Genomic DNA, 24,180 nt, shown 5'->3' with positions numbered 1-24,180 from the left:
CGATGGACTTGTGGGCGTATTTAGTTGAAGGTGGTGTGGTTTTATCCGAAATATTCTAGCCTTGCTGTAGCCTCATCACATTGAAAATCAAAATATCAACGCCAATGGGGTGGAAACTGGAGACCAAATGTTAGAATTCGACGACATCAGAAGCGCACTACAATGATTCCCTCCCTCTATTAGTCTGTCATTACAGAATGCACACTCTAGCTGCCGGCCATGGCCGACTGGCGTCAAAAACAGCAGGGAGTTTTTATTTGGCGCTTTATCACTGGTCCCGAGTAGGATGTGTGAGCTCAAAAGGAGGTATGGTTCAATCGAAGCCCGTAAAATTGTTAATTGATTTGCTAAATCTTTTGACATAGGTCAAACACGATCGAAACATAGTGATGCGAACGAAAAACCATGTCCACATCGAACAGCTCCCTCCTCGGTCAATGGCAATAGCCTTCGGGGCATTATGCGCTGTCTTCCTCATTCTGTAGTTATCTTGACATCTACGAGTCTTAAAGCGCGCAAGGATATCGAAGACCTCTTACATGGAGCAAAGGAGACGCTTAGTAGTCTGGAGAACGAAGAGCTAGGAGCTCCAGAAGACGGCTCGGAGACTCTTGGGACTCTCCAGGATGGGTTCTCAATAGAGTGGTACCGCAAATCAATAGGAGCACTGGAACGGAAACTTGCAAAAACGTCTCCAAAATATCCCGAAGATTACCGAGGGATGACTCTGTCATCTTTCACTTCAGTCAGCCTCAATCATGCCCGGCCGGCAATCTCATTCAATGTACGCACACCATCAGCGACACTAGACGCTCTATTCCACAATGGAACATTCTTAATACACATTCTCGAGGCAAATAAAGCTGGAGCAGACCTTGCGGCCCGCTTTTCCCGCGGTGATGGCAGCAGTGTATCGGGCTTCGAAGGATTGGACATTCATCCATTACCTACTCAGGCGCATCTTCCACAAAACAATATCATGTTACCTATGATCAGATCGCCAGCTGTCAGGCGTGTCTTACTTTGTAACAAGTATGATTGGATAGATAGCCGTGGCCACCCTCATGCAACAATTAGAATAGATGATCATGCTATTGTGCACGGAAGAGTGGCACACATATACAATCGTAATGGAATCGAATGCAATCCAACGGACACCCCCGAGAAGGAAGGCTGGCACGGTCTAGGTTATGTGGAAGGTCGGTACCGTCATGTGGGAGAATCCATTGACAGCTGAACGACGCATACTCCTAGACTATATCGCTATCCATATCGCTATCCATTCGATACGCTTGGACTTTGTTCAAACTTTTGTGACGTGTGACATTGTAAGTTCCCACGCGGCCAACAATAAGAAGGACAACTGGCAGACTACCCTGATATCGAGCCTAGGGTGCTTTATTTAGGGGATTTTTGCCGGCTTCTTGTGCCCGTACTGCAAAATAAATGTATCATATGTATTTATGAGATTGTTGAGATACCCCAATGTAATAGATCTTTGCTAGAAACCTTTCCAGACTAGTTTCTAGGTTATGGAAAGTATAGGCTTCTATTTGTCTCACATGCTGTTGGTAATAGCTTCTGCATTTAAATAGTTGAAATAACGTAGAGAAGAAGCGCATCTGCTGACGCTGAACATGTACAGTAGATCTCAAAATCGCATCGTCTCAATCCATGACACGAGTCCCTCGATCTCCGAACAACAAAGCTCCAGACTGTACCCCAGTGGTACTCGTACCTCACCTCCTTCACCAGTAGATTGAGATATCCACATGGAGGTTTATTTTTGTCGGTACTTGCTTCTGTCTCAACCATACGTCAAAATCCTACCATGACAGTCAACTCATCAGTCAAAAGTACTGATTGGTATCTTCTTCTACCTCCCAGCTTTGGTTAGCTATTAAAACCGAGAATGCTGAGCATCACCCCTTCGGGAAGACCATAGGTAAGTTAAACCAGCCTGTTCAAACCGTGCTCGCAGGGAAATTTGGTGCCCATTAATTGAATGTGTTACGGTCAAGGGTTTTTTAGTATGAGTTTGTGGACAGGTAGAGGATGGGGTAATGGTGGAAGCGTTGTGGTAGGAAGGGCAACAGACTGATAACTGACTTTACGACTTCGTAGACAACTCACATGATCTGGCCAAGCTATAATTCTATCTCTGGGGTGAATACACTACTATCTAGAGCGTCAAGTTTCAGAGAAACCACCTTTTATTGCTCTGCAACGTCTGCAGGGCGATCATCTGTCTGCAAAACATTACTGATGCTGCACAACAGGGCTCGAGTTATTTGTTAGATACCCAAATCGCATAGAATCCATTCTGATTTGATAACATGAAGCAAAGATTGAGATCAAATACTTCATAATCACATATGATTGTCGAGTAGCTGAAACACATTCGAAAGAGGAAAAAAGGCGACCACACGAAGGAATCGGAATCAAATCAGCAATCTTGCTGCACAGACGATTTCATCTATAGAAATCAAAAGAACGGACTCTTACAATTATTTTGCGGCGCAAGAGTAGATCAGGATTGTACTCGATGTGGTGTACTAGTAAATTCAACAATCATTTACCGGAAAAGGTTCTCCTAACAGGAACACATGGACGAAAACGGACATTTCATCCAATATTTGAAGAAATCTCTCTTCATAAGGAATTATGTCAGTATGAAACCCGTTTAGGCCGATAGTGTGTCTACTATTAGGTGTGAGAAAAGATTTCAGAGGACCACTAATCTCCCATACTTCGAACGCTGCTTGTAGTGAACACTGGACAGACAATTGACAATGTCGTTCTCCTAGATTTTGTTTTAACGGACCACAGACCTAGGTTGAAAGCTAGAAGCGACAAGTTTTCAATTGTTGATAGAACTTTAGACGAATCATACGACTTTCTTTTCACCTATAGTAATCAACGAAATATCGTGTTTCGTTTGCCACTTGTTTTGCCTACAGTGAGATAGGCAGAGTCTGGTTTCTCAACCCTTTCCGATTGATTTTGAAGGAAGGAATCCGATAAATTGTTGACTCGTGGAAGCGAAAGTATAAAAATTCTGCTGATTCAATTTCATCCTACTTTGTTCGCTTAATTCAGGGGCGTCCTCAATCAAATATTGGATATGGGACTGTTTTATATTTTTCGACGTATTTCAAGATTCCAATAACCTATATATTGATTCACCAAGTCTATGTGGTTAATCTCAGGCGTCTATTTTATCAATAGATAAATTCTCGAAAGTGGGTCCAAGAATTGACATTGTCTGATTCTGGACCATTCACCTCGAGGGCCAGAATTTAGATATAACGCCAGGCAACGCCCCACCATGATGGCAAAATCACAAAGGGCAAACACAACAATTTCTAACGATTTTGCGCTTGAAAAAACTCATTTGTAAAATAGAGAGAGTAACGACGTTATTCACAAGCGCACCTGCCCTGATAATCGTCATCAGAAATAGTCAGAAAGCTAATCAGCACTTCACAAAACACACCCCGCAACTACTTGGATCTTATCGAAACAGCGTGTATCTATCACTAACCTCCGTTGTTCAACCAAGTTTCACCTTCAAGTATTGTTATTTGGGGGGTCCGTCGCGCAGTTCTATGCTCTCAGTAGGTTCCCTATGAAAGAAGTGTCGCAATTTAATGAAACAGGAACCCGGCCTTGGGAGAAAGTATATTAATCAAGTTCATTTTAGTTCAAAGAAAGCACCAATTGGCGATATAAATATGGGCTGCGACTTTTGCCACATGCTACAAATTCTCTACAACAACAAACAGTCATGTTCACAGTGCACCAGCTATGGAAATACTGGCCTGTATGATGGCCGACCTTCCGTAATCGAAAGGTCTAACAAAAAAGAGGATGGTGACAATAAGAACGCCTTTCAGACCAAGTGCCAACGCTGCATTCTCTTTGGTCTTGCCTGCAATATGATACACCCGTGTATTTCTTGCAGAAATGACCAATGTGAAAATTGCATATTTGAGCCGCAAAACACAGACAATGAGAGGCACGGTAGCACTTGTCCAACAACTGGGAGGTGCGAGTCTTGCACTTCTCAGGAACTTGCATGCGACGAAAGACTGCCTTGCCAAAATTGTGGTTTAAATAGGCTCTGCAATTATCCACAGATCAGAAATGAGTTTGATCCACACAATCAATTCAACAACACATTTGGGCCAACAAGTGGATTAACATTAGCTCATCTCACATCTGGCACGAATCTACCAGAGAGTGAACAACTTGTCGATTCTTCTCTCACCCCTTTGGGAGAAACCACCTCTACGACCGACGCCAACATGCTTGGAACGGGGACCAACTTACCTGAGGTCGCTGTTGCGAAAGGCGATAATAACTATCTGGTGGAATCAACCGAGACGGAGAAACCTCAACACTGTACTAATCAGATGCATTCAAATTTGATTGAAGGCAGACTTCACCAGGAACATGGAGATACGGCGTTGGAGAGAGTTTCAGAACCTCTAGCTGCTGGAGAATGGTATACCATAAATTCGTTTGAGGTTGATAGTCTTGTCACTGAGAACACCCATTCTTTCACTGGTAGTAACACCTAATCCATAAATACCAGTGTGCTTTCGTATCTTGAGAGCGGTAATGAAAGTGTGGTGTCGTCCAATTCATCCAGAGATACATGCAACAAAATTCTCCCTGCCCTGGCAGCGGGTCCGCAAACAGACAAGCAAATGAGCTGTATCGAGATAGCGGAGGAAGTCGGTCTTGATAGAATATGGTGTCTTAATTGTGCTTGCAATTTTGATCCAGTGAAAGACCTCGAGATCCAACCATTTGTGCTTCGGAGCATGGCAAGCCTTACCATGTTACCAGGCGATCTCGATTGTTGTTATAACTGCATTGACACGGCCGTCCTGACCTAATGGTTCGAGGTGAAATTACTGGTTAATAAGTCGCTATTGGGGAGAAACGCTCCGCTTACCTGGGTATTTTCTTCGTGGAAGGTCAAATTATCGCTTAACGAAGATGTCACGACATTACCATGTCTCCTTCTTCCCGCAACTTGCTGTGTCGCTCTCTGCAAAAATCGCTGGAAGACGTTTGAATATTTCTTCAGGTCTTAGGCTTGTGCAGTATGAACCGTTCAAGGGGTTGTTGCTGGGCTAGGTTAACAATTAGAACACCATTGCTAGTAGGCATTCCAAATATAAATTCAGAAAAAGGGCTTTAATATACCTTTGGTTTTGAGAACATTGGAAAAGAGTGCAAATGAAGGGGATTGTTTGTGACCAAAAGGTATCTCGATGTACTGCGAGCATTCTTCCTTGTCTGAAATTGTCTTAGTCCGGGCACATCACATGGTCTCCTATCGTTTGCAATGACAGACTCCAATAAGAACATTTAAATCATTTCTAGACAAAACACGTTTTGTGGTGACTTTACATTCTTTCCAACAATGAAATTATACAGCACGGGTAGTCTTGGGATGGCATGTTAGGTAAAAGCCAGTGGCAGCAGTGAATGACCTAAAAGCCCAGCCCTTTCCTTAAGTGTCCCGATATATTCACCGTTTGGAATCGGCAGATCAGTGAGAGATCTACAATTGATGGTAGTGAACGGGTTGCCCAGATCTCAAATTTGGCCGTCGGGCGCACTTGAATAACGTCTGTAGGTCGACATTCATATAATACTGTCCTAATTCAGAGATTGAATAACATCTTCGACCCACTTTCTACTGTTCACTATACTGAGAAATTCCACTTATCTTTTTAGGGAGCTTGGCATCGTTAAGCTATCGCCATTTAATTGGATGATGGTTCGTTTTCATGATGTAAATTAACATCAAACAGGTCAGAAATTGAGCATCTTGAGCAAGTTAACGAATTCACGTAGTATACTTGTATGAACTTTTATGTCTTTAATTCACATAATATCAGCTTGTCACCGTGGAAATGAGAGAAGATTTCTATAAAACCCCCTCCTCTTCCCTACATCTTCCTCTTTCTTTTCTCCACACATCAACTCTCCAACCCTCTTGATCAAGACAATACAGCAATTTCAACATCAAAGAACTGTCTTGATTCAATCCTTCTTTCAACTGCCACCCCTTTGTTACTCAAAATGCGTTTCACACCAACTGTTCTTAGCCTTTTGGGGCTCGCCAACTTCGGCCTTTCACTACCAGCTGATGGAACGGGTGGTACTGGTCTCAAAGTCGCTGGAGGACTTCCTTACCCACTTGAGCCATTTACCTTCAAGGGTAACATCGGTGGTCACGACGTAAGTTCATCCTTTTCTATCAATTGTTTTTGTTTTCATTGGTGAGATGTCGATTTAGACACCAAACCATTCGATTATTACGAAACATAATTAAACTGACAACTCTATCATTAGGTCGAGCTCACTGGTTCCATCGACGAGCAAATCGAATATATGGTCAAAACCTATCCTGATTTCGACCGTGAGAACTTCCAGGCCATCTCGGCTGAAAGTGTCGGCACATCACCAAGCCCAAAGCGTGATGTTCTTGGAACCAACAACAAAATTGGCAAGGGACAATGCTGCGATGAGCCACATATGAGAGGTCACAACTGGCAATACGTTTACACCAGCACTGTCCAACGAGCTATCAACGAGTTGAAGAAGTACGACAAATGTCAAATCAACGCGAGAACCTGCCGTTGCCTCATGCATATTGATGATGCGTGTATTCACTGCAAGTCCTACCCTACTTCACCACATGCATATGCACTTTTCCCTCTGTTCTCCCTTATAGACTCCGGCTCTAGGAGGCCATGAGACAGTTTTATCCTTACACCCTCCTCTTTTCTCTTGAGATGTACAAATGTTCATTTGCTAACCTCTTGCAGTGTGGTCAGTAAAAGCTTTTACGAGATTCCTCAACTTTTCATACTACTAAATGCCCCCTGTTAAATCTTTACTAATACAAAACTCCAACGATAGCAACGATAACAACTACTCCATTGAACCAAGCTGCAAATATCTGGCAACGTATGCTGAGGACATCAAAGGTCACTGTATTCACACTTTGACCTCTGATGGTATCACCTTCTTGACGACCACATGTGGACAACAGTTTGACACTGATAACTACAACGTCGTCGTCAATTTGACCAAGTAGAGGAATAAAAATGGGAACCGTCAGATTGGTGGTAGAGCCAACGTTTCTGGTGGATCTCTTGGTGTTGAGAGCGAAAATTGGTGCCAGCTATAGGCTTTTATCTTTAGCTCCGTCTCGGTATTGAATTAAAACCGTTGCTTGGTAGTGAATAAATGCGAAACTTGGTGCCTTACACTATCTTCAACCATCCAAAATGTGAATTTGACGCTCTTACTGTGGAAAAACAATTGGAAGTGACCGTCTGACCAATATGATGAAGGAAAGTACTTGAGAAATCCTGAGAATGAATAGGCCCTTTTGATTGAATCAAACATGAAGTGGAGCATTTGAATGCCTGCTGCACTGAGAATAACATACGACTTAGCACCTACTGAGACCAGTTGGCCGAAAAGATGATTAAGAGAATATAGGTACTGCTCAAGATTCTATCCAGAAGAAGGCTGAGACCATGGCTTTGAAGGTTTCACAGAGATTTGTCTCCGTCAGAGAGTAACGAATAAATTGTAGATAGGTCTGGCATAAATCCTCAGAACCAGGTGATGCTAATTTCTGCCTGCCAATTTTATGCAATTTCTGGACGTCTTCACCGACAAGCACAGGCTAGCACAATTCCTCGAGTGATATGCTCGGGGCTTGAGCTGCTTTGATCTCCAGACCGATTTCAGATTTTCTTACAGAGCTATCAGGAGCTTTGAGTTATTTTTACTCTCTAGCATAGCATAGAACTAACTGCTGACTCAAATGTTGAACACTAATTAGGCGGGGGAACTATTACTGGTACCCATTTATTACAGTTAGTTATCTTAAATCTTGACTTGCGGCTCAGACTCTGATACGTATTTAATCTCGTGAGACTTGCTCTAGCGAAGCTCGGAGTGATCGGCCAAGTATCTAAAAGTATGTGAGAGCTTTGTCTAGCTTGAAAATAGTTGCCCGCTGTAAGGATCCCAGCAATCCCGGTGTGAGCGATGGAACCTATAAGCATCTACAGACCGTATTACACAAGTATGTGGAATCTTCATGAGAGGTGGATCCTGCCGTGCTTAGTGGAGGCGGCTGCTTACTTCGTACGACGGTCCAGACCAGGTCAATCAGCCTCTGAAACCTTGACATCGCTCTAACCCAGTTGTTTCTGTCAAGCTTACATTGCGGTACATGATGATTAAAGTTCTGATCGGACAAGAAGTTTCCGAGCGCCGTTGAAAGACGAATCAACCAGAATTAACTCGCCAGTGTGCCAGTGAACTACGTCTACGAAGCATCGAATTAACACCTCATAATCCAATGAACAGTTCATGTTCCGCAATTGCAGCTGAACTGACAACAGTCTTTTTTAAAAAAAGATATACAGAAACTATACTTTGCTCATGACACCTCGTTTTTGAGATACGCCAACATCTGAATTGCTGATTCACGAGCACAGATGTACCTCGCTTAAGCCCCTTTCGCCCCCAAACCAAGATGCCTCGCAAAATCCGACGGTAATGGAGAGTGGTAAGCTCCTGATGTCCACAGCAAATACTATTGGCTTACCACCTGGTCGTAGAGGCCCCATCTTCTTGGTTATGCTCCGGACAATTGTAGCGTATCAACCAAAATCCCGAAGCATTTTCGACACCTCAAGCCACGCGAAAATCACCATCTGCAACAGTATCAAAAACAAACAATTCAAAACCCATTGCTTTGCCCTGCCACTAAAGCTTATCTCAGCTAAACATTAGAGAATATTCTCTTGCATGTTTGTCATCCTTCGCCATGCTTCGAGGCGCTAGACCAAGCTTACATCACCGGTAACGGATTGGGATTGGAAGTTAAGCGCCGCATTGATTGGATTCTGCCAAGGAAAGGATTAGATGAAAGTCTCGGAAGGATGCCGATCAGTTTATCACTGCCCTGTGGTGATTAGTGACATTAGCGAGATACGGATAAACACGCCTATTCTAGCAATTCACGAAAGCTACTCGTACCATTGACGGATATCTACCAAATAGAACGTGTTTCAATATGGGGAAAAATTTCAAATTTACAATCATCAATCATCAAAACTTCCAACAAATTCCTGCTTTCTATGCAAGTTGCCAACCATATTCCATTCTGAGACTAGGTCCGGGAGAAAGCCGCACAGAACACCAACATCTCAAATCCTTCGACCGCCTCTCGCCAATACGAAAGTGCGGCGCAAATGTCAAACGCAAAGAATTGGTGGAAGACTGCCAAAATGTGACGCGACCAACCCAGCAACCCAACGTGATCAGCCCCCATCTATTTTTGATTTGCAGCGGCCACACCTTTGTCACCCACACGGAGGTAAGGCTGAGAGACGCTGAGACGTTTCTATGCTGGTCATTTCGGAGGTTGTCCCAGCATGCAGCGAGCTAAGCCTAATTGTACCTCCACCCGCAAACACCAACTGCTGTGCCGTTGGGGGCAAATTTTGATATATGTTGTCTGGACCATCCCCGCTGTTGGTGTCGCCGCCGATCTTTTCTTCATCTTGGTGAGATCGCCTCAGGATGTTGGTGACAACTCATCCAATGTGAAATAATCGCTTTCTGTTTTTCTTTGTCTTATCTGCAGCTTCATTTTGTTCCATATCGGAAAACCCTACGTTTCTCGAAGATGTCGGCCGGGTACCCGCAGTTTTCTCCCGGGACTGGCTATTTCAGCCCTGGCCAACGAGTTAGTATGGATCCAGAGGATTACAAAATCACCTTGACGAGGAGGTTTGATGGTAGCTTCGAATGGAGTCCTGAGGAAGGAAGTGTGGCATTGATCAACGCACTCAACTTTAATTACCCAGAAGGCTCGACAATTGATCAGAAGAAGCAAAAGGCGATACTCAAGAAACTAAATGAAGAGATGATGGAAAACAGCTTACTCAACTCCAACTCTCCAGGAATGCAAGTTGCAACTCAGCAGCGTCCAAGTTTCTCGTCTGCATCTGGAACAACGCTGTACACCGTGAATAATAACCCCTCTCCTTCTCATTCGGATCCCTTGCCCAGAACCACAACACCACCGACGAGTGTTAAAAAGGAAGAGAAACTCACCCAAAGCGCTGGTGCGGGGCGAAAGCCAAAGATCGAAGCATACAAACATGTGTTTCCTTCGACTCAGGGCGGCTCAATGACAAAAGGAAGGAAAGGTCCGCTGGGCGAGAAATCGAAAGCAGACGCGAAGAGAAACAGGAAGGCAGGAGCTGTTTGTGCTTATCACCGCAAGCAAAGAACAAAGGTAATGGATTCGTCACTTGCAAGTAAAGAGATAATTGCTAATTCAATGACAGTGTGATCCAGAAAAATGCAAAGACAATGCTTTGCACGTTTCAAATATTCAAGCACAACCTGTCAAAGTAGAACACAGTCGGACTCCAAGTAATGTCAGTCAGCCAAGTTATGGGGTACCAAGTACAGGTGGACCATCACCCGGATTTGGAGGCCCTCGAACTCCTGCCCAAAGTAGCATTTACCCTGGAGCAAGTCCACCACCTTTTGGTCAACTTGGTCCGAATACGTACGGTCAATTCAGTCCTGGTTTCCCGTTCTCGAATGCAAGTCCTCCGATGACCTTGTCATATCCGTATACGGGATTCATGCCGCCGCCACAGATTAGAAGCTCGGCTAGCAGCATAGCTGAGCCATATGGTGGTTACGGCGCCAAATTCAGCCCAGAAATACCTATGTCAAGTGCGACCAACCCTACTGGACAGGTCTTTGCCACTGCTCCTTTGGAGAATCTCTCCCAGGATCCAGCTATTTTCCCAAATAACGGAGCGTCTTATCAGACCTTTGGACTATCGCCTAGACAGGAATCTTATCACTCACATGGCAGTGCTAACGAATACTTTAATCACGATATCATCTACAACAACGAGTACAATTTCCATAACGAGACTATTTTCACAAACGTCAATGAAGAGATTCCAGATGACCTCTTCGGTCCAGAGGTCATGAGAAGCATGGAAGATATCCATGAGCAATTTGGCCATGGAGAGTCATTCAGATCCGTCGAGGTCAAGAAGAGATCGACTAAGAGATGGTGGTTGTCTGAGAAACTGCGAAAATTCGTTCGGGTGGTGTACACGAGCAAGGTTTTCCGAAAGAATAGGAGAAATGAGCATGGCATTGAGACGGAGGAGATCAGCGTGCAAACGACTCAAGTCGTGGGCATTGCAAAGAAGCAAGACGAGCCAAAAGAAAAGTCGCCAGGGGAGCCGAGTCGGCATATGCACGACGCCAAACCACAGACTGGTGAGGGTCTCGCTCTTACAATGGCGACAAGCCTGAATATCATCGTTCAAGAGCCGGAAAGTATTGTCGAAGTCGGAGAAGTGGCGAAGCAGCAGGAAACTACGGAGAGTGCCGAACAACAAAAACAGCTCGAGGACATAAAACCAGTTGAGAACGCTAGCTCTACACAGGAATCAAACACTATCGACGCTGGTGAACCCTCGAAAGCAAGAAGCAAGGTCATATCCGACGTAAAGGACGCACATGCCACGAAGTCGACAGAACTAGTGGTCAACGACCTCGTTGCTGGTTTAATCGCTAGCACACAAGAATTGAAAATCCAGGATGAACCAAAAAACAAATCTACAGAACACATAGTGGAGATTGAAATGAGCAAGGCGGGAGTAATCACTGTTTAAGATACCCAGCCGTGCGAGGCTTTTGTACACTATCTATGTGGGCGCCAGGTTACTGATATATGGGATGCCTCACTTCGGTTAAGGGGGTTGGGCAAATACATAGAAATGAATCAGTCGATAGCTTGAAAGTCCGTTCATCTGTGTTATGTCTAGTGCTGTGATATTTGCTTCAAAGCCTCATTTCATTTGGAAAACTGGGACACGATTGGAAGTTGCAGATTCAGAAAAGCATTTATTATACCCGCAGTGGACAGACTAAGTCGTAGTCGAAACACTGTATTTCTTCGACTAAGCTAACGATACGTTATATATTTAGTGGATCAGCTTAACAATACTATATATTCCATCAACTATTTTAAATAAATGAGACTTCTTAAGCTCTATTCGAAGCCCACTTATTTAGACTAACATCAGTGGCCAGGTGACTGACACTTATTTTGTCTTCTGTGGGCCTAAGTGTGCAAACCAGCTGCATTGCCGGTGCGAGTTGAGAGCGCGGTATGACGGGCTTGTACATCTGCAAACATACAAAGTCAAGGCGCTATATGTAATTCTTGCAACATCGTCTTCTGCAACAGGCTCACAAGATAACAATCATCAATAAGATCTACCAAATCAAAATAACATTCACAATGCGTATACCCATCACGGCAAACTCCAGCCTCTTACTCTCACTTATTTCTACTTCACCTCCTACTTTCCACCCAAAATCTTCTCCAACTCCAAAATCTTCCTCGCAGCATCCCCAAAAGTCTCTTCCGCAGTCCTCAACTTAAGCCCCAAGGCCTCATTCCACTTTTCCACATCCGTAATAACAAACTTCTTAGGTACTTCAGAGCCATCTTTAGGCAGTCTGGATGCAACCTCTGGGACTTTCTTCAAAGAATCAACAGCAAGTTGAGAAGAATATTGAGCGCCACCGACTGCAAGTCGTTGATTGAAGACGGCTGGGGTGGTCAGCGACAGTATGTGAGCTGTTGCTAGGTCGCGGACGTCAATCTAGGATCGTTAGTATTGTGATGTTTAGATATTGCAGGGGACATACGTAAGAAGGAAACGAAGTATCCGGTGTGACTTCATAAGTCCCATTAAACAACGAATAGAAAACATCGTTGCTATAATTGATCTTCTTCAAGCTCTGCACAGGCTGAAGCGGCGGACCGAAAATCAAACAAGGTAAGAGATTCGTGACTGAGAACACGGGCTTCTCTTCTTTCACAAATTTCCAGATGGCTTTCTCGCTCTCCGCTTTAGCGACACAGTACGAGATGTAGGGATGTTGTGCTTTGATGGCGTCGTCAATGGTCACAGGGAGCCAGGAGTCGGATGAGAAGACTCGACTATCTACGTCCATTCCTGTGGTCATGGCATTGCAAGACCCGGTCACTACGATAGCCTTCACCGACTTCCCATATGCTTTTGCCGATTTCAGAAGTTCGGTCGCTCTGAGGTTTCATTAGCACAGCGTAGGACTGGAAAAAGTATAATGCTTACCCGTGAACACTAGGTTCCAAGTAATGCTTCACGAAATCCGTATTTTCCAGATCTGCAAAAGCTTAGTCTCCTTCTCTCAGGTCAATGAGAGAATTACATACTATCAAGCAGAGGAGCTGCAGTATGGATCACATAGTCAAAGTTCCCCTCCTGGAAGGTCTTGTCCCAGGTGCCTTCCTTGGCATAATCACTCACAACAACAAAGTCGAGTTTGCCAGCATACTCTGGATGAGTAGCAATAATCTGTTCGCCTTTTGAAAGAGTTCTCACTGAACCAGTGACAGTGTGGCCATATTGAAGGATGAGGGCATCGATGATGGACGCGGCCACAAAGCCGTTTGCACCTGTGACGAGCGTTTTAGGCATTTTGATACTGCTAAATTATCTGAATTCGAGTAGTGCTAGGATGAAGTCTGAGCGGTTCTGGGCTTTTTGCTGATAAGTAGCTCTTGTCACTTATCGAAGATGATAGCTGAAAGAGGGGTAAATAAAATATAGACGAGGCTGCGACAAGAGTCGGTTGAAGGTTGATGTGGAACAAAACCACGGAAATAAATGATTCACCTGAGTTGAGAATGATGTAGAATCAGTCTAGAGACGGAATGCAATCCTTTTATATTTCTTCATCTAACTGTTCAGCCCAACTCTTCGTCCCCAAAGTATATCTCATGCCCGAAAGCAAAATGCTCTGTCCCTTTCCTACACCGGTTGAACAACACGAATAACGGCAAGGCAGTCAGCAGCATCGCAATCACTCTGCCCAAAAGCCTCCCGGGCACTTCACAAATGATTTTGCAATACATCCAACATTATGACCAATCGCTGACAGAACGTCTGCTCTCATTTTACTGTGGCGCATGCGCTTCGACGCGACTTTTACCCAGCCAGTCAAACCACCCCACCAGAACGAACTTTTGTATCTTGAAAGCGCTGAATAATCAGCGTACTGCTGAATCCTTCTCTTATCGTCGATTGCGTATGTCGTTCTCACGGAATTTACCCAACGGGTACAACAGTGTTGCATGGGATAAGTATTTGCATTGAATGAGTGCTGAATAATCAGGAATCTGTTGATAAGCTGCCTCATCCATCTAAGCTTCGACTCGGTTCTCATTGCAACGAAGTTGCTTTGGAATCAGATGGCCGTTTTGGGCTGTTAAACGACATCGTGCTCAAACATCCAGCCTGTTTTCCATGACATTGCACAATAGCATTCGTGATCCAAAATGCCCTATTTCGCATTCAGTATTCGATATGTGATGCCTACAGTTTTCCAGTAGGGCTGCCCATTCCTTTCTCCGAGTTTGCCCTATTGATTTTGACCATGGCTGTCGAGTCCAAAGTACCGTACCAATGCCTCAATTGAGATATGTGATCTTTCTCCTCGTCTCCATATTCTACAGGGGGCCCTTTGGCTTGCACCTCATCACCACCCTTGAAGACTGCCCAGCTGCTTGCCCCAGTTTGATCTGACCGAAGAGCGAAACCTCTTGATACAGATGATACCTGGAAACTCCGAAGTAAGACCCCGTCACCTGCTTGAATAATTGGAAGAGCATCTTTGTAAGGTCTCGACACTTGAACTTGAATGACGCCACTGGGAGCAATCGAAGGATCTGTGATATTGAAGGAGACCTGATAGTGCCGTGGACCCCCCTTTGCGCGTTGCGGTTCAGGAGGAGTAGTCGTAGCAATTGCTAGCACATCGAGTTTCTGGTTGAGATGAAATCGCAGGACCTTAAGTGCAGTGAATTCGCTTAGTTCGGTCCGCAAATGACGAGATAGCTTCAACTTCAAGTCCGCTACGGGTGCGCTCCTGTCACGAGTCCTAGTTGGAGATTCGAGTGAAGATAGAGCTAGTTCAACGCTAGCATCATGCCCAACTGGGGAAACTCTCTGGTCTAAAATAATCGCTGGAAAAGAAGCTAGCACTTGGCTATCTCCAGGCTTTGTGGCTTCCCCGGATTTGACCGGAGTCTTAGGCCTGGTGTTATCCTTACTGAGTGACATAGAAGCTGTCTTGCTTCGTAGATCTCTAGCATCGGCTGCGGATGTGGTCGACACAACACGCCTATGACTTCTGCGAGGGCTGACATGTGTTGCGTCAGAGATTTCAGGACTCAATGTCGGTTCACCTTTGGTGGTTTGGGAATTTCGGGGGCTAGCAATCTGCTTTGGTGTTTCCGCTCGTTCTGCTGTTGCAGTGCCTTGGACCAAATCCTCTGTAGGGTTATCGCTAAGAGCCTCTGTTGTAGCAACTTTCCCTCGAGCTCGCGTGACTCGAAGTGAAGGAGCCTTTTCTGTTGCTTCGGTGTTAGATAGGCCATCGGGCTGGGTATTGGAGACTGTATGGGAAGGCTCCTTTGGTGAGAGGATGGTAGAGACCTGCGAGTCGTTCGAGTTATTGAAAGACGTTTCGATGGCAGGGGTAGCTCTTGAGCCTTGTGTGTGCTCTGGCGTAAGCAAATGTTTGACTTCTTCTGCTCGCTTGAGCAACTGCTTGACATCTTCGGGTAGCTGGGATGAGGTAGACGATTTTGGTAACATTTCTTCATCCATCGCTCCGTCTAAGCCATGACTTCTTCTCGGGGAATGTTTCTTGTGAGGCGGATGCGCAGGCCCTTTGCTGCGAGTAAAATGAACGTTATGCTCATTATGTTCTCGGGCCGGGCTTTGTTCTGTTGTTTGCTTCACGGTGCCAGGAGTGCCTGACTTACGCAGCGGACTGACTTCCAGTGCATCAGGCCTCTTGTTGTCGTCTCCGAGGTGCTTTAGTGGTAGGCTTTCCTGCTGATCAGCGTCGTTGCCATTTGACGCCGATGCATCATGATCGTGGGCCGCCATCACTTCTACTACTGCCTCGTCAACGGCTTCGGAAACAATTTCAGCAAACTCCTCTTCTAAAGTTTCAACAGCTTCTTCGGCCTCCTCATCCGAAGCTTCGTCGTCTACCTGCGCAATTATCGCACCAGATTCTTCCTCCACAGTGTCGTCGGCAGGTTGCTCCACAGTACGCACAACAGAATCATTACTTGCGGGAACTGCCCGTTCCGATGACTGTTCATCAGCAACACTGTGGTCCTTTTCATGGTCCTCCGAATCGTTCCGATCAATGTCCATTGCATCAGTGACCACTACTTCCACAATTGGCTTTTTAAGAGGACTATTCACGTCTTCCTGAATCACATCATTCGCAGTCTGTGGACTAGTAATCGGCGCAAGGCTCACCTGCTCGTCCACTATCGTTGGATTCTCTGAATCGTCGACATCAACATTTCGAGGGGAGTCATGTTCAAGTTTCTCGGTCTCAGGCTCCTCTTCCTCCGCGTCGTGTTTGCTGTCTTCTGCGATGCTTGGCTCTAAGGCTAGCGGCACGCTGTCCTGACGAAAAATTCGTGAATCCTCGAGTTGCTGCAGTTCTACAACAGTCGTCTTGATCTCAACTACAACTTGCGTGTCCTCCACAAGAACCTCCGTTTCTTCATCGTGGATTTCACTATGGGGCGAGGACTCCAAGTTGGCATTGCTGGGTACAATTTCATCGACTTCCATCTCATCTTCGCTCAATTGTTGATCTCCTTCGTTGGATGCGTCTATGTTTTCAGGGTCTTGTTCGTTTACAGAGTCTTCTGCATCTTCTAATAGCGTCTTGGTCCTGATGGACTCGAAATTCATCTTTTCCCTTTCTTCTTCCTCCTCTCCCTCTTCTTGTTCTTGTTCATCATCTTGCTCTTCGTCGTTCTCCTCATCATCCTCATCATCCTCCTCTCCTTCTTCCTCGCTTGAAGAATCTTGTCTGCTTGCAGTTTGGGGTTCAGTACCAAGGGATTCGGCGGTTCCAGGTTGAGCGGTATCTTCTTCGTCGTCAGAAGATAACAAATCGATAAAGACAGGTGCGGCAGGTGCCCGAGCTGAGGTTTCGGAGTAATCTTCCTGGCCCGATACTTCCTCTTCGTCGTCATAGCTGCCCTCATCACTTCCATAATTCTCTTCAGATCCCTCCGTGTAAGGAACTCCAGGTCCAGGTATCACGTTACCAGCACTGTCAATGTAGTTGCCGTCTCCATCAACGTCGTACTTGTAATGAACCTCGTCCTCAGAGTCCTCTTGGGGCTCATCAGACATATATTGTTCGTCGTTTTCATAGGTTTCCTCATCCAAGTCTTCGCAGTCCATGCGTTCTTTTCTCGTAGCAGTATGTCGCTGATCAAGACTTCTTTCTTTTCTAAGCTCGTCTGGATAACTGATTTCTTCAGCTTCACCATCGGCGTCATCATCCTGCTGGGACTGTCCTTCCTCATCACTGCTTTCGGTTAAATCTACGGCTTGCGCTTGAGATTGCCCGCTCTGAGATCTTGACATTGGGGCAGACACGGGAGCCCTTGAACTAGACCTATGCTCATATTGTTCCGTCTCTGATATACCAAATTCCGGGTACGTGACTGCCGGGGGTTCATTAGCCCATAATGGTATGGGTGGCTGTTGTGAATAGTCGTCCAGGTCAGGATATTTCATCTGAGCTGGTACAAGCGGCGAAGAGCTTGGCGATCTGCTACGATTCTGAACATTGCCGTCGGTTTCCTCTTCAACGTAGAACCGCTCGTGATCTGAAAGATCCTTGTCGTCGGAAGGCAAGGCAGATGTTACTTCGTGGATTTGCTCATAGAGCTCCGGAGCCATGAAGTGGTCTTCTGTTACGTTGTTTGAGGGGACCTCATTAGCGCTTTGGGAAGCGGAACGTTCAAACATCGAGGGCGCGGTCGTAAATGCTCCATGTCGCAAACCTTGGGGGCTGGCACCATAGATGTCCTCCTGCCTGTCTTCCAGTGAAGTATGCTGGCTTTGCGTCCCGTCGCCTTCTGCTGACTCTGAACTCAGAATAGGATGGTTGGCAGAAAAGTCAAGGCCTCTAGATATGAGAGGAGATACGAGTGGAAGTCCTTCGGATGACAGAGGCTGCAGTCTGGGTGATCGAGGGAAGTTTTGGGTGGTAACAAACAGGTTTTCACCTTCCAGGACATCGGTTTGTAGCTTTGGCGGCGGCATTGAACTCGAAAGATATTGTGATACGTAATTTGGCATGATATTCGCACCTGGATAGGGTATGCTACCGACATTGACTGCCTGTCGCGAAAAGCTAGCCAGTGCCTCGGCCGCATCGTCCATGGCTACCTCGACTGTCTGGCAGCCTTCATCCATCATGATTGGCCTTGGTGGAGTTGCAATCGGGTCTTCCGTCACCTTTTCTATCGGCGTAGGCTCCCTCTCCGGCGAAGGAGACCGACTGGTATATTTCCATACTGAACTCAATCTAATTCTCTTTCTGCCCTTTCCTGCCACAGTTCCATCCTCCTCGGCAAAAGGATCGAAGTCGAACATGGATCCGTAAGAGGTTCTGGCTCTCTTGACAAAGGCGGGGGATGAGAACAATGTGTCATCTGCATCATCTTTCTGAGGCTCGGTATGCTCGATTCCATTGGTGCCATTTGTGCCGTTGGATGGTAACGTAAATTCGGGAATCGCATCTGGTAGAATTGAAGCGATTGGAAGCTCGGATTCGGGGGGAGGATGGTCAATGTCAATTAACTTTGATTCCTGGGAGTCTTCTGGCCGAAACTACGGTGATTTTAGCTGTTGGTCAAACCCATAGTCTGAGGCCGCACCTTTAATAGAACTCTTTCCGTAAACCGTAGCTCGAACTCAACACCTCTGCCAGGAGTTGAAACCTGGTCGCCATCCTGAACCCATTCTACTCCATCCAGGCATAAGCATACTTCATCTCCACTTGTAATATGTGAGTTGGCGACTTTTCTTGCGCAGGATCCCGCAAATTGCACCCGTACCTGACCCCTCGCGCGTCGCAATCGAAAATCCGGCTCTGCCAGAAGGAACGCCACAACTCCAGTAGCTGAGCTGAAGGGCCACGTCAATGTCACTATCGCCTTAACAGATCGAGATGCGGGTGCTGCGAGATTCGGAGAGAGCTCTGCAATTGGAATGTGGGTTGTTGACTCTAAGCTTGCGCCCGGAGCTTCGTCCAATGCAGGCATTGCCAGTGAGCGTTTGGTCCTTCAGACAGAGACTATAGCATTGCACCTCTTGCTCCAATTCATATCCCTTGGTGTTGACTGTTGGTGGAGGGCAGTGCGCCCATGGAGGTGAACGTCAATGTACAGAATCGAACCTTGGAAGGGCGACGCGAACGTCAGTGTCTTTGTACACCGCCAAAGGCGACTTGGATTCTGCCGGGTTGATTCTGCCTTCGTCACCGCCCAGGCTACTGCAATCCGGTGAAAGAGGCGGCACGCGCTACGCCAAACCAAGCAAAACCTCAGGTCTTACCACCCACCTGCACCCACACAATATGAACCAGACCCTGACCTCCGAACATTTCATCCCACGCAAGATCGAGTACGGCTGGACGGCCATTGCGATGCTCGAATGTTGTCCTTACATATAGCGTACCAGCGTCAGTATGTCGGGTCGATCACCCATCGACATGAACAATATAACCATGGACCACCCCATGTTTTACTCAATGGATGAGCTTCCCGGGAGCATGTCTTCGCAGGTAAAGATGTCATTTCCGACGTGACTCTTCATTGCTAACAAGCCAAGACTGTCAATGGAAACGATACGTCTATGAGCGGAATGCTCGAAGATGGATTACTGGACTATCACAATGGTCTACCTCTGACGATGGGCGTGAACGACCTCGATAACGGCGCGGAAAATAGAAATTATTCCCCCCTCGACCCGTCGACGTCGCGCAGCGAGCTGGATCAGCAAGACGGTAACAAGCAGCCACAGAGTCCTACCGATGAGGCGGCGATCAATACTGTGGGAGGAGGACCGTTACCAACCGGATGGGGTGCCCCAGGTATAACGCCGAACAATGGTAGTACCCTCACCGAGTTCACGAAGAGACGGAATTGGTCACAGAAAGTAGTGGAGGAGCTCAAGGATTTCCTTCATATCCTCACTCCGGACGGCCGGATTCTCTATCTGTCCCCGAGCGTGAAAGCGCTTACGGGATACGACCCGGATGATCTTGTAGGGAAATTTATTGTCGACTTTATTCATCAAGATGACAGTGGTATATTCGTCCGAGAGTTTAACGAATCCATCGCGAGTGGAAATCCGCTTCGTTTCTTCTATCGGTTTAGGAAGAAAGATGGGGCTTATACCATTTTTGAATCTCACGGGCATCCTCATTTAACATCTGAAGCTGCTGCCTTTAATGCCGGTCCTACTAATGCCGCGGGTTTCTGTAGAGGCTTCTTTATGATGGCTCGACCATATCCTACAAAGAACGCAGCTCTTCTTGATTCTTTTCTGGAGCACAAGATTGAAAACGCTCGTCTGATGAGGCGAATCGAAGACTTGAAACGAGAAGAGGCTGAAGATGAGAGTCAACAACAGGCTTGGTCCAAGAAGGATAGCATATCGGAAAATCCATCAGAAGCTGCCGAAACCATAACGGGAAGTTCGGTCACTGTCTCGATCCCTCAAAACGTAACACACGATGCCCTTGCAATGCCTCCACCGGCAAAGCCGAACCCGGGTCTTAACATCGCTCTCACTCGCCAAAATCTCGAAGATGCGAATCTTAGTACCAGACCAGATTCTATTGGCGACAAGATGGCTCGATATGAGGCTAATTCTCATCGTGAAGCTGTTGAAATGCTTACGGGATTACGGTATCAAGAAGGAGAGCGAAGCCAAGGCATCAGTACCGGTGATCAGAGTCCGGCATTGATCAGAGGTGATGCTGGAATTGCAATAGCTGTTGACAAAGACTCGAGGGCGAATGACAAGAGGAAGAAAATTAAATTGCCTGATGAATACGTGTGCACTGATTGTGGTATGTTTAGCCATCGATTTCTTTGGATTCCAAACTGACTTCATAGGTACACTGGATTCGCCTGAATGGAGAAAAGGTCCAAGTGGACCGAAAACGCTATGCAATGCATGTGGCCTGCGGTGGGCAAAAAAGGAAAAGAAGAAGCCAGGTACCTCGAGTACGCCCGGTGCACTAGTTCAAGGTGCGAGCACAGGAAGTTGAAGCATATTTTCTGGATTGTGCAGTAGTGTGTCACCAGGCGTTAATGGTATGGCGAGGCGCATTGGGATTTTGCTATAATAACTGGCAACATGGGATTGGGAATTGTCGGTGTTTAAGAAGGGAAGACACTCTTATACCCAGGTTTTAATTTATGATTGAAAATGCATGTTCAATTGTGGTCAACTTGTCAATATGTCCGCTGTGGTGTTGTCTCGCTTAGGTCTTTCCCCCTTATTTTGAGAAGCAAACATCAAGACAAGATCTTAATTGGGAATCTGCGAAGCAGGTGCCCGCTAGGTCTGTCAATCATCTCAGATGAAAAGGAAATCCTTGCTGGGTGTACTTGGAGAACGCAGAGTCTTTCTGATTCTATATTATGCTTCCGAGGTGTTGTTCATTAACAAAGCAGGCTCACATTCCCCAACATCATGAGGACTAATTTTCCAAATTCAACTAACAAGCATTACTATTCCTCTTCAGAATCATCTCATACCAAACCCGACTACAATATTCACAACCTCCCTCCTCTCAACCTGCCCTATCACCCTCTTTTCCTAACAGCCCTCTCCCAAGCCTCCGAAACCCTCGCCCCAGCCCTCTCAACAAACCGCATCACCTCCGCAACACCCTCCCTCCCCAACGGCACACCACCCAGTGGCCCCATCGACACATCCACGCCCACTCTCGGCAAAAGCACACTCGCACTCATCGCAGCAAGACCTACACTCAAAACCAACACTCCCCCATTCACAATCACCATCCCAGCATTCCAAAACGCATCCCTCTTATACCACGGCTTGCCACCCACAAACTCCTGCAAACCGGGACCTGTCTTGTTCAACGGGGCGTAGTAACATGTAATCTGCGCCTTGATAATCTCCACCTCCCTAGACCCGCGTTTGGCGTACAGCGGCAGGTCTTCGTCGCGATACGAGCCGGGCTTGAAGCGTTTTACATTCGGGAAACAGGATATCTTGCACTGTGCTCGATGTGTACGCTCCGGACGGAGAGGTTTGGACAGTTTCGCGCGTGCGAACTCTTTTTTTGCCTGGCGTCCTTGTGCGGTGTGTAACTTGCCTGCTGGGATGAGCTCGCGGAGACGGGCTTGGGCGGCTGCGAGACGGGCTTCGTATGCTGCTAGGGAGCGGTCGTAGGTCTTGAGGACGGTGTTTTTGGAGAGGGTCCAGGATTCGGGGGAGATGTTTTCGTGGAGGTCGGAGGTGTAGATTGTTCCTGGGGGCGTGTCGAGGAGGTAGAAGATTGTGGGGGAGAGGCGGATGAGGAGGGAGAGGTAGGCTGCGTTGGAGAGGAGGGAGTGGAGGGATTGGTAGGCGGCGGTTTGGGAGGGGGGTGGGTTGTTGAGGGTGTGAGGGAGGGAACGGAGGAATTTGGTTAGGGGGGTGAGGAGGAGGGTTGTTTGCGCTGTGAGGGTTGCGATGGTGGGGTAGAAGAGGGGTGTTAAGGTTTCGCCGTCGAGGAGGGCGCGGGTTGTCAGTGCTCGGTGGTTTGTTCTGTGATATGCTGGATTCTGGTTAGTTGGTTCATAAGTTGAGAATGTAGGACGAACCATCATTGACAAGTAAAGTCTTTTCTAAACTCTCCATATGATCTGTCTGATCCTTCCTCGCCCCAAATAATAACTCGTTAAAGATCTTCTCCCTTATAACTCTCGAAATGATACCAGCCACAAGACAAGTCCTCGACTCATTATTTGTTAACAATGCATTCCATCCACCACATGCAGGATCGGCTTCCGCTACTAAGCTTGCCCAAAACACAAAATCTTTACTCTCTGGTAACTGTTTCCAAACGTCTGGACCATGTTCAAGGATATGTTCAGCAATACCCCGATAGTTGAAGTTATCTTGAGCAAAGTCCATGATCATCTCATTCAACTCGTCGAATTTTGCTATAAAGAATTTATCATCGCGGTCAAATTCATGATGATCCGGGTATGAGTATTGGATTGGTACTGGGTTGCGTTTTTCTAGGTCAATTTCATCATCTTGCTTCTCAATTGGGATTCCCGGTACAATTTGTGACAGCTGTTGTCTTTTGCTGGGTCGGTTTATTGACTATAAATGTTAGAGTCTTGAATTTCATTACTTTGCTCCCGAACACATACAGCTTTCCTCAACACTTCCAAGTTGTGATCCCTTACTCTTTTTCTATCCTCATCATTCCCACCAATTGACCTTTGTAATCCATATTTTGCAGCCTGTGCTCTCTCTTTCAAGCGCAACGCTTGTTCTGCTTTCTTAAACCTTTCAATAGAAGGAAGCTGGTCGAATTCGAACGCTATCTTTCGACTGGATTTCGCTTTTCCGATTGGTGTCGTGCTAAGACCGGTTTTGAGCGCTGGAGTTGATGAACGTTTCGGTGTAGCTGATGCCTTTGAAGTGACTTTCGATGGTGTTCGGCTAGGTTTACGTTTCTTTGGCGAATCGAGGAACAGTTTTTCGAGTCTAGGGGGCGATTTAGTATTTCTGAGGTTGGGTGTTATGTTATTCCATGCTGAAGGTCTCCGAGATTGCGGTGTTTTTGGCTTTCTTGACCTTGCTGTTCGTGGTGGTTGAAATGTATACGCGTTGGAAGAATCTAGACTTGAGTCCGTCGTAGAGGTCGAAGTCGACATTGTGGCGACTATTTATTAAGAAATGACCAACTGTTGGATAGAACGCGAATCGAATAAAATGTCAAGATCTCGCTAATAGCAAGTTTCTCGATTACCTTGTGGTTAGGTGTAAACAAAGAACGGGTAACATTCCTAGATGCTTATGAAAGGAATGAAAGCAGCCGAACCGAGTTCAAATTCGGAGAGACTGCATAACGAAAAGCAAAAAGCACGAA

At 46.3% G+C, this 24,180-nt stretch overlaps 8 protein-coding genes across 8 annotated transcripts; 5 read left to right on the top strand and 3 right to left on the bottom strand.

The window, feature by feature from the left end:
* Positions 1 to 197: 197 nt before the first annotated feature.
* GLAREA_07564 (FMN-binding split barrel) lies at positions 198 to 2,332 on the top strand (the record flags this gene model as incomplete). Its single annotated transcript, XM_008082252.1, has 5 exons — positions 198 to 306; positions 366 to 1,199; positions 1,646 to 1,734; positions 1,888 to 1,945; positions 2,280 to 2,332. 5 exons carry the CDS (start codon positions 198 to 200, stop codon positions 2,330 to 2,332), a joined length of 1,143 nt encoding a protein of 380 aa, XP_008080443.1.
* Positions 2,333 to 3,966: 1,634 nt separating this feature from the next.
* On the top strand, positions 3,967 to 4,904 carry GLAREA_07563 (uncharacterized protein; the record flags this gene model as incomplete). Its single annotated transcript, XM_008082251.1, has 3 exons — positions 3,967 to 4,048; positions 4,210 to 4,507; positions 4,598 to 4,904. 3 exons carry the CDS (start codon positions 3,967 to 3,969, stop codon positions 4,902 to 4,904), a joined length of 687 nt encoding a protein of 228 aa, XP_008080442.1.
* A 1,198-nt stretch (positions 4,905 to 6,102) lies between these two features.
* GLAREA_07562 (uncharacterized protein) lies at positions 6,103 to 7,123 on the top strand (the record flags this gene model as incomplete). Its single annotated transcript, XM_008082250.1, has 3 exons — positions 6,103 to 6,261; positions 6,376 to 6,626; positions 6,946 to 7,123. The coding sequence occupies 3 exons, from the start codon at positions 6,103 to 6,105 to the stop codon at positions 7,121 to 7,123; spliced, it is 588 nt and encodes a 195-aa protein (XP_008080441.1).
* A 2,619-nt stretch (positions 7,124 to 9,742) lies between these two features.
* On the top strand, positions 9,743 to 11,771 carry GLAREA_07561 (uncharacterized protein; the record flags this gene model as incomplete). The annotated part of the gene is made up of 2 exons (XM_008082249.1): positions 9,743 to 10,357; positions 10,410 to 11,771. The coding sequence occupies 2 exons, from the start codon at positions 9,743 to 9,745 to the stop codon at positions 11,769 to 11,771; spliced, it is 1,977 nt and encodes a 658-aa protein (XP_008080440.1).
* Positions 11,772 to 12,464: 693 nt separating this feature from the next.
* On the bottom strand, positions 12,465 to 13,631 carry GLAREA_07560 (NAD(P)-binding Rossmann-fold containing protein; the record flags this gene model as incomplete). Its single annotated transcript, XM_008082248.1, has 4 exons — positions 12,465 to 12,770; positions 12,817 to 13,216; positions 13,266 to 13,317; positions 13,367 to 13,631. The coding sequence occupies 4 exons, from the start codon at positions 13,629 to 13,631 to the stop codon at positions 12,465 to 12,467; spliced, it is 1,023 nt and encodes a 340-aa protein (XP_008080439.1).
* An 897-nt stretch (positions 13,632 to 14,528) lies between these two features.
* GLAREA_07559 (Nucleic acid-binding protein) lies at positions 14,529 to 19,315 on the bottom strand (the record flags this gene model as incomplete). The annotated part of the gene is made up of 2 exons (XM_008082247.1): positions 14,529 to 18,881; positions 18,929 to 19,315. The coding sequence occupies 2 exons, from the start codon at positions 19,313 to 19,315 to the stop codon at positions 14,529 to 14,531; spliced, it is 4,740 nt and encodes a 1,579-aa protein (XP_008080438.1).
* A 425-nt stretch (positions 19,316 to 19,740) lies between these two features.
* On the top strand, positions 19,741 to 21,330 carry GLAREA_07558 (PYP-like sensor (PAS); the record flags this gene model as incomplete). Its single annotated transcript, XM_008082246.1, has 3 exons — positions 19,741 to 19,836; positions 19,884 to 21,129; positions 21,176 to 21,330. 3 exons carry the CDS (start codon positions 19,741 to 19,743, stop codon positions 21,328 to 21,330), a joined length of 1,497 nt encoding a protein of 498 aa, XP_008080437.1.
* A 541-nt stretch (positions 21,331 to 21,871) lies between these two features.
* Positions 21,872 to 23,965, bottom strand: GLAREA_07557 (uncharacterized protein; the record flags this gene model as incomplete). Its single annotated transcript, XM_008082245.1, has 3 exons — positions 21,872 to 22,851; positions 22,898 to 23,405; positions 23,456 to 23,965. The coding sequence occupies 3 exons, from the start codon at positions 23,963 to 23,965 to the stop codon at positions 21,872 to 21,874; spliced, it is 1,998 nt and encodes a 665-aa protein (XP_008080436.1).
* Positions 23,966 to 24,180: the final 215 nt, after the last annotated feature.

Source organism: Glarea lozoyensis (assembly GCF_000409485.1).
Source record: "Glarea lozoyensis ATCC 20868 chromosome Unknown GLAREA16, whole genome shotgun sequence".
Classification (NCBI taxonomy): Eukaryota; Fungi; Ascomycota; class Leotiomycetes; order Helotiales; family Helotiaceae; genus Glarea; species Glarea lozoyensis.
Note: the sequence above shows the minus strand (reverse complement) of the source record. Positions and strands in the feature narration are given on the sequence as shown.